Source organism: Budorcas taxicolor, chromosome 1 (genome assembly GCF_023091745.1).
Source record: "Budorcas taxicolor isolate Tak-1 chromosome 1, Takin1.1, whole genome shotgun sequence".
Classification (NCBI taxonomy): domain Eukaryota; kingdom Metazoa; phylum Chordata; class Mammalia; order Artiodactyla; family Bovidae; genus Budorcas; species Budorcas taxicolor.
This window is the reverse complement of record NC_068910.1, coordinates 21916042-21934073: the sequence shown is the minus strand read 5'-3', so window position 1 is coordinate 21934073 and position 18032 is coordinate 21916042. Positions and strand designations below refer to the sequence as shown.

The 18032-nt window shown below is 40.4% G+C and overlaps 1 protein-coding gene across 1 annotated transcript in view; it reads left to right on the top strand.

Annotated features, from left to right (window-relative positions):
* CADPS (calcium dependent secretion activator) overlaps nucleotides 1–18032 on the top strand; it is a 480748-nt gene that overhangs the window by 118256 nt on the left and 344460 nt on the right. The window contains exon 2 of the mRNA XM_052657031.1: nucleotides 10889–11002. Within this exon, the coding sequence (XP_052512991.1) occupies nucleotides 10889–11002 (114 nt within the window). The remainder of the gene's footprint in view (nucleotides 1–10888; nucleotides 11003–18032) is intronic.

The window sequence follows — 18032 nt, the reverse complement described above, 5'->3', positions numbered from 1 at the left end:
AGCCTTACAGGCTCTGCTGTCCATGGGATTCTCCAGGCAAGAATACTGGAGTGGGTAGCCATTCTCTTTTCCAGGGGATCTTCCCAACCTGAGTCTCCTGCATGGCAGACAGATTCTTTACCACCTGAGCCACCAGGGGAAAATACAGTTATTTTCTTAAAGTGTTATTTAGATTTAACACATGGAAACTATATTGTTATTTTCCATGAATTCATAAATATTTAAAACTATCCAGTTTTAATTTCTATTACAATACACATCAACAGATGTGAATTGCATAATGAAATGTTCTCTGGAGTCTTCAATAAATTATCAAAGTATAAAGAGACTTGAAACCAAAATATTTGAGACCTGTGGCAACTAGAACAACTGTCCATGAGGCCTTGGGTCTAAGCTTCCATCTTTAACCACCTGTCAGAATGTGTGAGTTGAATGCTGCCTCAGTGCTTCCAAGTTGGAAAGAGTGTAATTTTTTTTTTTCCTTTAAACTGTGAGTATTGAATTAAAGGGCAGGACGTTTAATCCAACTTTTAAGAGCTTTGCAGTGTGTATACAAGTTATCTCCTCCTTCTCCTCCTGTTCTCTGCTTCTACCTGTACTGTGTCCTTTACCTCCTCTCATCCCATCTTTAATCCAACTGTTAATCTGATTCATTCTCTAGATTCATCTGTTCCTAATTTTTTTCTCTTTTACTAAATATTTTCTCAGAGAATTCTAGCTTAATCGGTGTTTAAATTCTCCTACGAAGGTCACTTTTCTTGGGTCATAGAATACTTTGTTCTTTCTCTTCTGCCCCAACAGTTTTTTAGGAGTAACATGGTTGGTTTGACTTTCTATTATTTAATGACTTTAAAGTTCAGAGTTAATTTTTTTACAGGTAGTAATTAATGTAAAGACATTCAGCTGCTGCCCTAAATTTTAAAAAATTGAGCAAGAACATTTATATATAGCAGATTAAAAATTTTTTCTAAAGAAGCACTTTTAAAAATGTGGTGGATGTATACAAGACCAGAGTAGGTACCTGTGTTAGCTATAGCTAGTATATAAAGCCAGGGCCTGCACAGGTATTATTGTTTAAAGTTTCAGTTAAAAATGAAGCTATTTGAAATACATTTGGGACAAAATTTAAAGTAAATAGTAGTATAGTTGGTATATAGAGAGTGCATACTCATGAAAGCATTACCTGAATGGTTGAATTTGGGAAACCATGTCGCAAAGAGAAAATCAGAGTTACAGCTGCATTGTAACTTCTCCCATCTTCCATAATTTTGCACCTTCAACTTCCATTTCAGAATTATTATATTTTTATGTGATGAAGCCTTTCAAATTTTTCTTCTCAAGCGAAATGCTTGAAACTCACATTAACATCTTTTTTTCAGGATATGTTGCATACATGTTCATGATGTAGAAATTGATAAGAATGATTTTTAATTTTCCTGAAAGCAAGAGTTCATTTATTGTACAAAATATTTTAGTCTAGTTGTAGAAAGAGAAGATTTTATTTATGAATAAAATTAATGAGCCAACAACATAAACTTTGATAACCTTCAAGGAAAAGAAATTAAATCAACATTGCCCTCATTGCTCTGGATTAAACTTTTAGTTTTTAAAGCACTTGTTGATATTTTTGCCTATTTTCTATAATGAAGTAAAAATTTCTTAAAAAAAAAATTTACTTTTTATTTGACTACATTGGGTCTCAGCTGCGGCATGTGGCATCTTCTGTTGTGATATGTGGGGTCCAGTTCCTCAACCAGCGGTTGAATTCCGGCCCCCTGTGCTGGGATTTTGGATCAGTGAACCACCAGGGAAGTCCCCCCAAGTTTCTTTTTTGATAAAGAAAAATCATAGCTCATGTTGTAATCTACAGTGCTGACCTTGTACTTTAGAGAAGGATTTCATGTATGTGTGTAATTGAAACTTCTCTTTACACTCAAAAACAATTTTTGTTACCTTTTCCCAGTTGTTAGAATGCTACGATATTAGACTTATTCTTTTAGTAAGCATTGCTTCTTCCCTCCTTCATAATACATTGCTCCTGTCACAGGAAGCATATTAACCAATAAGCACTTTAGGAAGCATGCTTTCTTTCATGCCTAGAGAAGCCACATGTATCCATTAGGAAAGCATTTGCCTGCAAGTAACAGAAAACACACAATGAGTTAACCAAATAGTGATTCCTTTTCTTCTCACATACTGAAAAAGCCACAGATGGGTGTTTACAGACATTCATGCAGCTCCTCAAAAGTACCAACATCAACCTTCTTTCATGGTCACCCAATAAACTGCACACGTCTAGACAAAATACCTTTATTCTCAGCGAAAGAGGGAGGCAGCCAGGAAGGAAAGTGTTACACTCCCAGATGTACTCCTTTTTATGAGAATTTCATTCAAAAGCTTTTCCAGAAGACCCTCAGTACTTTTCTGCCTCTGTCACATGGCTACCTATGTTGCAAGGATGCTGGGAAAAGAGTAGTTGGCTTTTCAGCCTCTAAATTGGTAGGAACAAGATGGGGTAAATGTAATTTCAAGTGATTGAATAAACAAGAAAAAAAAAGCATTGAAATAAGATTAAAAGATTGAAAGGGAAAAAGGAAAAACTAAATGGTAACAATAATACTTCTTATTTTTGTTTATTCACTGAGCCCTTACTCTGTACCATGTGCTATGCTCTCTTATATATATTTCATCTCATTCTCACAAAAACCCTACAAAGTAGATAAGATCATTTGCTACTTACAGACGGGAAAACCCAAGTTAACTGCATGCCCAAGGACTTGTATTCAGGTTGAGATTTGACCTGAGCTTACTCTGACTTCAACATTGCCTCTCCGGAGACCAGCCCTTAGAACGTGTGGTTTTCTCTACACTGTGGGTCCCATTAGATACTTCTCCAGAATGCTGCAGTAGATTACATACTGTCTGAAATGCAGGGGAAATGTTCAGGCCTCGCTTAATGAGGTGGATTGAACCAAGAATACTTGAATAGTTCTAGCAAATGCCACTGCAGCACTTTCCTCTGCAATAATTACCTTTCATCATTCAGGTTTTCTGCTCTTGGAACTCATTACTTCAATTCTGAATTCTGATCTGATGCACAAGAGGATTCCATACATATTGAGTGCTTTGAGATGGGCTTCTATTTTAGGAGGATTCTGTTCATAAGCAGCTCATAGAGGCCTGTTTGTCTGTTTAGAGTTGTACAGCCAGCTACTCTTGGCCAGTTATCTTGGTGTGTTCATACAAGGTCACCTTCAGGATGCAATCCTATGTAGGTCAGTTACTTTCATCCAGAGAGAAATTCTATCCTGCAGATTGGTTCTTAGTCTGGTTATTTATGGGAGTTCCTAAGAGAGATTTTCATTCACTCATACACTCAGTGAAAGGATACTAAGGAATCAAAGATGAATATGATCTCTGACTATACTATGAGAAAAATGAGAACGAAGATTGTGCCTTGGTCAGTTTTTTTCTTCTTCCGGTTTGAACACTGTGCCTGGGATTTATTAACCACTTAGTAACCTTACATATTGATTCAATACATATTTGATCAGAGCTCATTTTGTGCCAGGCACTAGAAGCACAGCAGTAAGCAAGACAGATGTGATTCTCATTACCTGTGAAACAGTTGCTCTTATGGGGAGATAAACAATGAAAAGTTAGTAGAATCATAAAATAGAGAAACAAGGTCCAGATGTCCATCAATAGGAGAATGGGTAAAGAACAAAGTTATACAGTGTTTTACTACTCAGCAATGAGGATGGACAAGCTATTGCTACCCCCAACCATGTGCCAGAATCTCATAATGCTTGACTGCACTGACATCAGGTTCAAAAATAGCCAAAATCTGTCTCTGATGATAGAAGTCAGGTCACCTTTGGAGAGGGGCAATTCATTTGGGAAAGTACAGGAGCTTCTGGGGTCCAGGTCATCTTGAAAAGAGAATTATTTCCACAGGAAATTTCACTGTGTGAAGATGTCTCATGCTCTGTGCTTAAGGTGTATATTTTTCTACATGTAGGTTATAATTCCGTTAAATTGATCTTAGAAAAGATGTATGCTGACTGTGGTAATGGTTGTGGAGGAAATGCACAGGGTCTAGGGCAACTTGATAGAGAGCAGTTTGGGGGAGCATCATGGTAGGTGGGGTGAGCTGCGAAGACCTTCCTGGCAGATACCAGCTAGGCTGAGTCCTCAGGGTGAGAAGTTGACAGCCTTGGGGAGAGGAAGGGTAGGAGCATCCCTGGCAGGGGGAATGGCAGGTGCAAAGCCTTCTGGCCAAGAAAGGTCAGGGTGCATTGAGAAGGAGAAAAGAGGTCAGTGTGGCTGGAGCAGAGTAAGTGGAGAACACAGTGGGACCAGAAGCTGGGAGTGTACAGAGGCCGCATTGTTTAGGGCCATGGACGTTTGCTCTCTGGTCCGCCCCTTGTCACTGGACTCTTCTTTTGATCTGGAGAGTGTGCTAAGATCCTTGGCTACATCATCCCACGTCCTATTCATCTCTCCAGAGAAGCCTTAAGAAGTAGGTTTTGTAATCCCCATGTTATGTTGGGTTAGCCAAAAAATCCGTTCGAGTTTTATAACAGCTCACAGAAAAGCCCAAATGAACTTTTTGGCTAGTCCAACACAGGAAGAACAAAGGCCTAGGAATAATAACTTTCCCAAGGTCACCCACTTTGGAAATGAGGGGAATCACTAGTATGTGTACTCACATCTCTCTGACTCCAAGCCCACATTTTCAACTCCTGGCTCCTAACCCGACCTCTAAGGACTGGTGCTCAGAACAGCTTCATAATACAGTGCATGTACACTTGGGGTTGTGACCAAAGATATGAACAAGTAGAAAATTCCACCTGGGGAAGCAGTTCATGGCCTTGATTTTGTGGATACATAATGAATTTTCCCGTAGGCATGCTTTCTTGAGGGAATGGTAGGCAAAGACTCAAAGCTGAGAATTAATCATCACAGTAGCTGATGTTCATTGAGCATTCATGTTGTTCCAGGTTCTGTAATGAATATTTTACTTATCCCAGTTCACCCTGAGAACAATCCTATGAGGTCACTATTGGCCCCATTTTACAGATAAAAATCCGAGGTATGCAGAGGTTAGTTGTTTGCCTAGTGAGACACAACTAGTGAGTTGACTAATGGATGCAATGTTTGTTTGATTCATGGTGAGAAAAGAAGTGAACATGGATGGGCAGGTGTCAAGTGCCGACATAAACACATACTAGAATTCATGTCCTTAACTCTCCTGCTTGGAGCTTGGGGTATCCAGGGAAGTGGGGGATGTTTTGTGAGGCTTCATGACTTGAGTTCTACGAACTCAATTGAAATGAATATTCCTAGAGGCCTTCTCTTTTTGGCAGGGATTTTTTTTTTTTAAATAAACTATTCCATTTGTGCGAATTTAAAAATTTTTTACATTGGAGTATATGTAGCTGATTCACAATGTTTGGTTAGTTTCAGGTATACAGCAAAGTGATTCAGTCACTTATATGTATATATCTATTTCAGATTTGGTTTTGAGATTTTTATAATCTGTAATCTCTCTCCTCTGAAACCCTAAACCATACTTTTCTGTGTTTTTGGTATGCTTTTCCTCTCCATCTAGACTGCAGGGTCCTTGAGGGCAATCCTTTACTGCCTTTGATTCCCCAGGGCCTAGCCCTGGTGGGTGAGATGAGAAATGGTATGTTTTGTTGGTCTCAGGGCCTGGGGCAGGGCCAGGGCCAGGCAGGCAATAAGTTATCTGTAAATATTTCTTAAATTAATGAGCACTAGGCTTGTTTAACAAAAGGTAAGAGTGATAATGGATTTGGCTTGGGTCAACAATCCCTGTCTTCTAGATTGTGTGCACCTCATTTTATGTTAATTATTGAAGCACTTACGGCAAAAGCACAGTTTATTGTTTTCCTTTCCATTCCTGCCCCATCACCTCACTGCATCCAACTCCCAAATCTTGCAGAGTTGGTATGGATCCAGACTTGGAAGGAATTCTGAGCAAGAAATTCTGTGAGATGCTTCAGTTGGTTCTATACTGTAAAGATTTGTGACTTAAATCAGCCTGCTTAAAAGAAATTCGTGTGATGGTGTCATCTTTATGAGCAAATCAACTGCTGCCTGATATTTCAGTGTATATAACTATAACTATGATTTTCTGTACAACTCCACTGATAATACACTCAGGTTAGAACAGTAAAGCTTAAGCAGCGTAGAAGTGAGTTATTCCATGCTCTAGGCCCATGCTGTACACTTGCTACCTGCGGTTACTCAACACTTGCAGTGGGGTTATTCTGAATTGGGATGTACTTTAGGTGTACATGGGTTTCCCTGGTGGTTGAGACTGGTAAAGAGTCCACCTGCAATGCAGGAGATCCGGGTTTGATCTCTGGGTTGGGAAGATCCCGTGGAGAAGGAAATGGCAACCCACTCCCAGTATTCTTGCCTGGAGAATTTCATTGACAGAGGAGCCGGGGGGCTACAGTCCATGGGGTCACATAGAGTCGGATATGACTGAGCCACTAAAACACACACACACACACACTGAATTCAAGACATAGTATAAAAAAAGAATGTAAACTATTTTATTAATAATTTCTCTAATAGTTACAATTAATGTGATAGTATCTTGACATGTTGGGACTAATGAAGTGTATGAAAATTCATTTTACCTGCTTTTTACTTTTTGAAATGTGACCAGAAAATGAAAATTTATTAGAAAATGTAAAATTACGTTGACATTGGCCACTGGTATTCTAGAACAAAACAACTATGAATCTGATACAAATCTAACTCCTTTGTGCTGCTCAGTGGCTAAGTCATGTCTGACTCTTTTGTGACCCCATGGACTTTAATCCTCCAGGCTCTTCTGTCCATGGGATTTCCCCAGGCAAGGATACTGGAGTGGGTTGCCATTTCCTTCTACAGGGGATCTTCCCAACCAGGGGTCGAACCTGCATCTCCTGCCTTGCAAGGTATGCTCTTTACCACTGAGCCACCAGGGAAGCCCTCTATGTCTGCCTCCAAATTCACCATTCCCCAGTTCTCCCAAAGTACAAAAAATTAGCTAAAGCACCCCAACTTTCGTGTATATCTGTTCTTAAAAATCTGTTCTGCTTCAATTCATTTCCTGATGGAATCAAAACTCATAGCAGGCTTCAGTCTCCTATAGCTTTTAGCCTTATTTTCTACTAGCAAGACTTTCTTTGACTCAAGTGATGAAAACACTCTCAATGTATATAGAAACTCATAATTAAAAGAAATAAAAGAACTCGTATCATGTCACTGAATAGCTATAACTATCCAAAGGTAGTGAGTAATTAGGATTATTACCATTTTGCAAGTGAGAAAACTGAGGATGAGATAACATTTATTTATTTAATCGTGGCCCTCTTCCAGCAATGAAATGTAAGTTTGGCCAACTCGGAAAACATGTCACTTTTCCAAGATGATGCAGTGGTTGATAGAACTGGGCATGAAATGATCTTTGTCTTTCTACTAGAGCAGCAGTTCTCAGACACAGCATCCTATGCTCAAGTAGGAGGTGTGACTTTGTACGAAACGTGAAAGTTACTGAGTCGTGTCCGATTCTTTGGGACCCCATGGATTGTAGCCCACCAGGCTCCTCTGTTCATGGAATTCTCCAGGCAAGAATATTGGAGTGAGTTGCCATGCCCTTCTCCAGTGGATCATCCCAACTCAAGGGATCAAACTTGATCTCCTGCATCTCCTGCATTGCAGGTGGATTCTTTACTGTCTGAGCCACCAGAGAAACCCATGACTTTGTATAAATAACTTAAAAGAGTAAAGGTTTTAGCTGACTTTCTTTTTCGATAAATCAGAAATAATGAAAGGATGTTCAAAAATAATTTATCTTCCATACACTTCATTCATTCATCCACTTAACATGAATACCTGACATGTATTAAGGCACTCAGTTGGCCCTGGGGAAACATCAGTGAACAAAATAGCAAGAAGAGACAGATCATCTAACAAATTTGATCGTAACTAACAAGTAGTTAGAATATATGATGTGGCCTGGAATTACTTAGCAGGCAGATAGAGGCTAGGGTTTGGGAAGGGCTTCCTGAGACTGAAGACAGTGGAACACAGCCAGATAAGGGATGGAGAAGAGAAAATAAATAGGAATCTTTCAGGGATGCTTTCCTAAGTGGGGAAGAAAGGCAAGCTTGATGAGGTAAGAGAATCACATATAACCTACTGCTCCAATTATCTATGCCACACCCTGGAATAACAGTACAGTTTAAAAACTTTTGTCTGTTTCCATGCTGCACTTAGCAGGATACTTACCCCCAAGCTTTATCGAAATATGATTGAAATATAACATGCTGCTGCTGCTGCTAAGTCGCTTCAGTCGTGTCCGACTCTGTGCGACCCCATAGACGGCAGCCCAGCAGGCTCCCCAGTCCCTGGGATTCTCCAGGCAAGAACAAACATATATAGGTTTAAGACGAACAATGTGGCAATTCAGTCCATGCATATACTGCAGAATCTTATCACAAGAAGGTTAGTTAACAATTCTATCCCCTCATATAATTACCATTTTTCTTTTGTGGTGATAGCATGTAACATTACTTACTCTCTTTACAACTTTCAAATACTTAATAGAGTAATATAAATTGTAGCCACTATGTTGTACATACTAGAATCCTAGAACTTACTCATCTTACAGCTAGAAATTTTCACTCTTTGATCCCATTTCCCCCACCCCCAGCCCCCAGTAACCACTGTTGTAGTCTCTACGTCTCTCTTTTTATGAGTTCGGGTTTTTTAGATTCTGCATATGTGAGAATATACAATATTTGTCTTCGTCTGTCTGACTTGTTTCATTTAGCATAGTGCCTTCAAGGTCCCTATGTGTTGTTGCAAAAGGAGGATTTTCTTTTTATGACTGAGTAATATTCCAATGTGTGTGTCTGTGTACGTATGATAATATTGCTATGTATGTATGTATTATGAATGTATATGTATGTGCATATATACACACATATATACATATCAAATTTTCTTTACCTGTTCATACATTGATGAGCAGTAGGTTGTTTCCATATTTTGGTTATTGTAAATAATACTGCAGTGAACATGGGAAGGCATTATCTCTTCAAGAGAGTGACTTCCTTCCCTTCCTGGGAATGTATACCTAGAAGTGGGATTGCTAGAGCATATGGTAGTTGTGTTTTTAATTTTTTCAGAAACCATAGTGGCTGTACCAATTCTAGCAACAGTTAATAGAATTCCCTTTTCTCAACACCTTTGCCAATACTTGTATCTTATCTTTTTGATAATAGCTACTCTAGCAGGTGTGCAGTGATTGTGGTTTTGATTGGCATTTCCCTCATGATTAGTAAAATAGAGCATCTTTTCATGTAGTTAGTGGCCATTTGTATGTCTGCTGTGGAAAAATGTCTATTCAAGTCCTCTGCCCATTTTTTTAATCTTTTTTGTTTTCTATTGAGGTATATGAGTTCTTTATGTCTTTTGGGTATTAACCTCTTACCAGGTAGATGATTTGAAAATACTTTCTCCTTATAGATTGTATTTCATTTTGCTGATTGTTTCTTTGGCTATGTCACAGCTTTTTAGTTTGATGTAGTCTCATCTGTTTATTTTTGATGTTATTCTTTGTGATTTTGGTGTGATATCCACAAAAATCATTGCCAAGACCAATGTCAAGAAGCTTTACCCTATGTTTTCCTCTAGTAGTATGACAGTTTCAGGTCTTACATTTAAGTCTTTAACATATTTGAATTAATCTTTGTGAAAGTGAAAGTCATTCAGTCACGTCTCACTCTTTGAGACACCATGGGCCGTAGTCCATGGAATTCTCTAGGCCAGAATACTGGAGAGGGTAGCCTTTCCCTTCTCCAGGGGATCTTCCCACCCCAGGGATAGAACCCAGGTCTTCCAAATTGCGGGCAGATTCTTTACCAGTTGAGCCACAGGGAAGCCCAAGAATACTGGAGTGGGTAGCTTATCCCTTCTCCAGCAGATCTTCCTGACCCCAGGAATTGAACTAGGATCTCCTGTACTGCAGGCGGATTCTTTACCAACTGAGTTATCAGGGAGTGTTTGTGTGTGTGTCTGTGTGTGTGAGTGGTAGAAGATAGGAGTGCAGTTTCATCCTGATGCATGTGAATATCTGGTTTTCCAACATCATTTATTGAAGAGACTGTCCTTTCCCTATTAAGTATTCTTAGCTCCCTTGCCGTATATTAGTGAGTCATATATATGTGGGTTAATTTCTGGGTTCTCAATTTTGTTCCATTAATCTGTGTGTCCATTTTTATGCCAGTATCATGCTGTTTTGATTATTATATCTTTTTAAAGCAGGATATTTCAGCCTTTTTGAGGGGCTTGTGCAATGCTGTGTCAAAAACAAGAAAACAGATCTCAAAAAACCAAGAACAGCAACAAAATCCAACTCTGATTTGTAGCATTTGCCAATTTCTGTAGAATACAGACTCCCACCTTGGCTGATATCTACCGCTCAAAATAAAAAACATAATTGAATGCAAAACTGGGAAGAAATGTATTGTAGCACCCCATGATCTATCATTTCCACCATGGAAATACAACAGATGTAAGTAATCTCAAAAACACAGATAATCAAAGAATCAGGAAGCACTGAATTCTGAGTTTTTGAATTTTGTTTTTAATATAATTTAGTTCTAATTTATATTAAATTTTAGTAATGATATGTTTAACAGCTGCCTCACAGAATTTCTGCAAGTACAGCAATCAGCTTCCACACGCTAGTACACGCCAGCTCCAGCATGCCAATGGGCCTGGCATCCTCAATATAAAGTAACTGTGACCCTTGTTTAGAGAAGGTCCTCACCATCTCCTCCTTCTCTGTTTCTTGCAGATCAGCAAACAACAGCTGCAGACAGTCAAGGACCGGTTTCAGGCTTTCCTCAATGGGGAAACCCAAATCGTGGCTGACGAAGCCTTTATGAATGCTGTCCAGAGTTACTACGAGGTAAGGGTCACCGGACAGAAGAATGCCAACACTGCTCAAACCTGAAGTCCAGGGTTTCTGAAATACTGGTCAGTGAGAACAGTAGCTTTGGCCTTCTACAGGGCCATCCTTCCTGAGGTCAAGGGGTCTGTGACTGATTATAATTTTAAGGAGTATAAAGGAGCATTTTGTTCAAGGGGTGAGGGAAACTGTAAATTGTTATACCAGGAAGAGTGGTGAGTGTTTTACGAACCATTTCTTGCTTAATCTTGACAACAGTGATATTCCCGTTTTACTGATGAGGAGACTGAGGCTCAGAGAAGTTAGGTCAATTTTTCAAAGTCACACAGCTATTAAAATGCCTTCCTCCTTTTTTCCTTTCTTTACTCAGTTTTTAAGTAGAAAATTGTTTTAAAACAAAAACACAGGTGTCCCTGCCTCAGTCAATAAGCACATGCTTATTCCGCCCTTGAGTGCTGTGTTTCTCAGTAGATACTTTTAAAATGTTCGCTGATTGAATCAAAGAAATGCTCCTTCTTGTTGCTAAGCACTTGACTCCTTCTTTCATGGAAAGAGTGGAGCAAGATTGCAATGAGATCTTGTGAAAATATTATTGATTGATTTGCTAATTAGCCTTTAATAGTAAACAGCCTTTATCTCCTTGATGTTTGCTAGTTCCATCCACAGACTCATTTTGCATGCTATTTTTTCCTCAATGAAATTTCTATTTGGATCTGTTTTAGAAGTCTGATTTGTTTTTATATATGTCAGATTTAGGTGTTTTTTTTTCAGTTTACAAACTGTTAATGATTGCCGATAAGGGTCGAACTTAGTGCTTCATCTGATATGACATACTTTTTGGTTAGATTTAAGGGAGAATGGAGATGAGATCTGTGATTATAGTGGTTGTGTGGCAGTGAATAATCTAAATATATTTAAGAAGGTTCTGTTTAGAAACTGCCAGGGCTTGAAACCAGTTATCCCCCTTTTGTCAAAATCTGGAAACCAGTTGAGACCAGGCAGACACTTCTCAACAATTCTCCATGTTTAGAGTAATTCATGAGTTTGTAAATTTGCAGATTGCAGATCTTAATTAGAAAGCTCATTTGACTAATGATATAAATTACAAGAAAGCACCATTTCTATCTATTAATTAAAATTGAAAATTAATAGTCATCAACTTGCTAATGAGTCTCTGGAAATTACCATGATATCTATAGTGGTCCTGATATTTTCCTCTATAGTGGCTAGTTTATTTGAAAGGGCTTCTGTTTAGTCTGATGAGAATATAGACATAAAGAAATTACTGAATATTTAATATTGAGATCTGAGTAACAGGAACTAATGTCGGGTATTAATTATTTACTGTATTCATTAGTAAAGCTTTAGAGTGTCGTGAGATTCATGTTTCTTGGGAAGCCTAATCCTCTGAAGCAAAGGTCCCTAGTCAAGGCATCAGGGTTGATATATCACTTGGGAATGCTCCAAGTTGATTACTCATCCCTTTCTCTCTCTGCTTTCATTCTTGGGCAGTGGAGAGCTAGCATCTCTTCCTCTGCCCAGTTGCAGAGTCCCATCCCTTCCTCTGGGACCCAGTTGCTTTTATGTCAGTGTTTGCTCAGGTAGACCAAGGATCAGACCCAGGACAGACACCACCTCTGGAGCTGGAGAGCAGGTTCAGTTCCACTGGAACCATTTGTGTTGAAATGGCCTGGTTTCCCATTATGAAACTGGGATGCTTTCTAATAGAAGGGGGAATGTATGCTTAAGAGGCAAAACATTCTCCTAAATTCTCAACCTCCACTCCCCTACACATATTCTCTCTCTCTCCATCCCACCATACCAACCCTGACATATCCCAGTTTACAAGTGATAATGACAATTTAAACAAACAAACAAAAACTGTTTCTCCAAAAGTTCTGAGATGCTTTGTCAACCTGCTAAAGTAGTGATGAGCTTTTTTTTTTTTTAAATAAAGGGAGTGGGAAGTCACTGTCCTTTTTCCATCTGTGCCCACCCATATCCAGCCCAGTCTGAGCCCAGCTGCCCAGCATTCATTGCAAGCTAGTCAGGCCTGGAAGCAGAGCTGGGCCAGGATAGAGGGAGACCAAGGTTCCCTGTGGCAAAGCAGATCAAGCAGGGCAGGAGATTAATCCCTTAATCTCTTTCATGATGGCTTTGAGGGCTGGGCACCAAGGTGGATGCTCTGAGATCTAGCTCAGCGACTTCATCCTGTTTCCATGCCACAGTGCTAAGGCATCAGAGAGCCCCCCACCCCGTTTCTCCAGGGCCCCCACATTTTTCTAACTCTCAGCTCTTTTAAGACAAATTGTGAAACATAAGCCCTCTCACCCTCCATTCTCATCCTCACCTCCCTCCCCATTTACCTGCTTAATTTTCATTCCTTCACAGGCTGGCCCCGACAGCAGCGAAAAGAGGCAGATGGAAAGGTCTTACAGAACCTTCCTCACTGAGACCCTGCTTGGAAGGACACACGGGGGCATCTGGTGGGGCCAGGGAGTGTAGAGCACGGTAGAAGGCATGCAGACCAGCACGGTGTTAGAGCAGGACAGCTGCTGTCTGGACTGCGGCCAGTGCCACTGCTATGACTGAGTTTAGTTTTGTTTCATTTTATTTTCAGCTGATCTTCTCTAACAAAGCCTCAGTTAGTTTTTGTCACACTAAATTTGAGTGGTGTATCCAACACAGTTCTTTGATTGCGAGTAACAGAAACTGACTGTGGCTTAATTAAGCCCTAATAACAACAACAACTGTTGTTTTGTTATCAAAAGAGAAAAACCATCTAGAGAAAAGATGGGATGCAGGATAGCTTAGCGTCAGGAAGCTGGGTAGCAGGATATAATGCATACCCCATCACTGGCATGAATCTACTCCAACCCCATCCCTTTCTTATGCTTCCCCTCTCAGAATCTGAACCCCAGAAGGGGAAGTCTGAATGCCAAGTGCAGGCCCCAGTTCACCACTTGGCAAAGGAAGCACACGGTCCCGTGAGTGACAGCCCCAGCGAAATAGCGTGTAGCGATAAAGGTGTTCTCGGACTGAGGTGCTGTTACAGAAGGGGATGGATGGTTGGCAGGCAAAACCTGCAGGTGTCCTCTGCACAGGGTGACATATATCATTTCATCTTTATCATTGAACTTTTTGTTATCTAAGAAAAGTAGATGTGTGTGACCTGGCTATTTTTCTAAAATAAAGCTATACATTTTCATAGGCAATCACAGGCAAAACCACTATGATTCCTCAGTGGCCTAGGAAAAGAGTAACCAGCCATGCTAAAGGTACTTATTCCTGTGGGAAAAACCAGGCAAGGAAGGAGGGAGCCGAGGGCCGAGTGGTTAAGGCTAGCAGAGGTCCCCAGCTACTGGGAGCTAATGCTTGATGATCTCAGGTGGAGCTGATGTAATAGTAACAGAAATAAAGTGCGCAATAAATGTAATGTACTTGAATCATCCCAGAACAACTCCCCTCTCCTTGGTCTGTGGAAAAATTGTCTTCCATGAAACTGGTCCTTGGTGTCAGAAAGGTTGGGGACTGGAAGCAAGAGGATGAGTTGAGTGTCTGAAAGTGGGGGTGGATTCTGGTTTGGCTGCAAACTGGCTGTGGGACCTCAGCCACCTCAGAGCTTCAGTTTCTTCATCTGTAGTAGAATCTTCCTTGCTGTCAAGATTAAATTCCAAACACACACACTTAGATATACAACCTCATCATAAATCTGCAACAGAAAAGTGCTGGTATGAATATGAGTGGAAGAGTGGTGATATAGTGCCCACCTGCTGTGTAGAAGTAAATGATAAAAGAGGATCGAAAGTTATGGAATCAGTCCATTCCCTAGTGTGGGGCCTAGACACGGGGATGGAAGGTACAAGGTCAAGGCAGGGGAAGAGGACATAGAAAAGGGCAAGGGAACTACTTTTGTTCCTAACCTACCACCACTTACCATAGGTCATGCCCTCAGATATGTTTCTTAAATTTGCCTAAGTTCCCCTTACTTTCTGACAAAAAATATCTTTAAGATCCAAAGATGCTTTTTATTTAAGAAATTTACATGCATCTTATCTCAGTGAAAGTAAAATTTGTCATTTTCCCACGTAGAAAGGGGTGTTTTATATAACTGTGAAAGTCAAACATGTCAATTATAAAACTAGACAATAGGGAAAAAATGGAAATGAAATGGTTAGGAAAATACCTCTAATCTCATCATGCTAGACAACCACTATTAAATTTTGGTATATGTCTTTCCAGGTATTTTTTGATATATCTATGCTTGTAAAGATAGCTCCTTGATTTCCATGTTAAAATGGAAAATAACTAAAAAATGTTAATAACCCATTTGTTTCATTTCACAGTTGTTTTCAATCTTTCTACTTATGCAAAAGTCAAACCTGTGCTAGCTCAATCATCAGTAAAAAGTTTTATTACAGTACCTGTGATGTTCTCAATCAAAAGTTACAGTCCTGTGCCCCAACCCCACTTCACCCCTACCATTGGAAGTCTCTGATTTAGCAGCATATCATGGACATCCTTTGATGCTGATAAAAGAAGAAAAATTATCTTTTTTCATGGCTGTATAATAGTCAATTTAAAAATAACATTTAACTTTTATTATGTTCTTGGAGCAGGCAGCGTGTTCATCAGTTGACTTTCATTGTCTCATTGAATTCCCTTGCCAATCCTGCACAGGAGGGTGGTTATGATTCCCATTTGAAAGATGATAAAACTGAAGCCCAGAAAGATGAAGTAAGTTGCTCAGCTGACAAAGCCAGCAGCTGGTAGAGCCAGAATTTGATCTCAGGTTGTCTGACGCTAGAGCCCATGGTTACCATTATGTGTGTGCCAGTCATCAGAAACATTGTTAGTAACCTGGTTTTTGTAGGTTTTTAAAATCTTATTTACTATAGCATCTAGGTACTTTTCTTATTTATGTTGAAATGATGTGCTTTTGTAGAGCAATAGAGGATCTGCCTTGTGTTCTCAGCCTGTCTGTAGAGAAGCAGGAGCTGGGCCAGCTTTACCCCATAGCATGTACTGTCATTAAGTAGTGATGCACTTCTGTGTTTCTAAAACAACCTTGAGGCTGCTTGGCTCTGGCAATGGAGGGAAGGACTGATGGATGAGGCTGAGTTGCTGAATTGACTGCCCTTCACTGTTTTGTATTTATTTGTTTATCTGCCCTCTCCCATTATGACCTGTCTGGGAGTTGGCAGAGAAGCGGGCAGGATTTATGGATGTGCCGCATAGAGCTGTGCCTGGAGTTGAAGTCTCTTGCAAGAGCCACTGAAAAATGAAACAGAAAACAAAATACAAAATACCAGATAGAGCTCCTGGAACAAATGAGTTTCAAGGGTCGTTTTAGAGACACCCAAGTACGTTGCCTGCCTGGCTTCCTTTTGGACAAGACTGAGAAGCCAAGACAGGTGATGTGCCTGGAATTAGCTTTCTGCTGCCACCGCTTCTCCGTGTGGCTGACTTCCTGCTTTTATGGCACTTGTCCGTCTCCTCCATCTTCTGCCTCCTTCCTCTATTCTCTTAACATTCCACTCATCCCTTTTTGTTCTGGGGCCTAGCGATTGTATCTTACCTGTGGACAGATGGAACCTGCCACTTTGCAGAGTCTTTTCAATTTGATCTTTCTCAGAGAAGGCTGGCTGGTTGAACCCCAGGTAATGGTGAAGGAGAGTGAGTTGATACAAGTTAAGTGATTGTCTACAGCCATCCGCTAGTAGTACAACAAATATATATTTAGTGGCTATTGTGTATAAAGGAAGGACCTGTAGAAAGCAAATAATGTGTGCAGGACCCAGGGATCACCAGTTATGGATGCTGACTGGGACCAATGTGCCAATATCCTCATTTCTTTCCCAGAGAAGGGCATGGCAACCCACTCCAGTATTCTTGCCTGGAGAATCCCATAGACAGAGGAACCTGGTGGGCTATAGTCTATGGGGTCTCAAAGAGTTAGACACAACTGAGAGACTAACACTTCCTCATTTCTTATCCCCTATTGTCAGGTCTCATGGAAAATGTAGTGTCAGTCAATTGTTTTTAAGAGACCAGTGTATTTGTGCTTGCTGGTATCTTCTTTACCTTCTTCCCTCCATCCAGATCTGCTTTGTTCCTGTTATTCATTCACTGATTTTCCTCATTCGACATAGCACCAGCTATGTGCCAGGCACTGTCTTAGGCACTTGGAAAAAATAATAGGAACAAAGCAGATACAACTCCTGCCTTCTGAGGACTTATATAGTCTTGCTGGAGCCTCAGACATTAACTAAAGTTAGAGAGACAAAGGACAGATAGCAGCTGTGGAGGGGCCATGAGGGAAAGGAATACGGTGGTGAGAACCTGAAATGCGGTCCCATTCCAGATTTGTGGGACGCTGCTATGGACAAATGGAAGGAGAGCGTGGCTTCATTGTTGAGTGAATGTTTTTAAGTCACCTCTAATATTCACTAGTGCTGACAGCAAGGAATTAACTAACCCCTTTGCATCGCTACCACCATCATTCACCTGTGCTCATAAGCTGTCTCTCAACTGGCCTCCTGTCTACTCTCCTGGCCTTCTTCAGGTCCATTTTCTACATTAAAGCCAGAGCATGTGAACCTGATTGTGTCATGTCTAGGTTTAAAGCCTTCAGTGGCTTCCCAGTGCCCTTCAAATGAGAATTAGTGTTCTTAATAGAACCTCCCATGCCGCTAGCCATCCGGCCCCTTCTACCTGTCTTACACTGACCATTTTCACGCTTCTCTCACCACAGCCACACTGACTTCTCCTTATTTCCTCAGATCCTCAGTGTGTTTACATATGTGATTCCTTCTTTCATTCTTCTCCTATCCATCTTTCACATTTCACCCTAAAGGAGTTCTCCAGGAAGCCTTTCCTGACCACATATTGGAATGTTTTCCTGGTTACAAGCATGCATGAACTTGCATAATTTCCCTTGGTTAGCACTTGTCCCAGGTTGTAATGACATTTGTATGGGATGATTAGGACAATATCAGAGAGGCATGAGGGCTGGGTCAACATCTTTTCC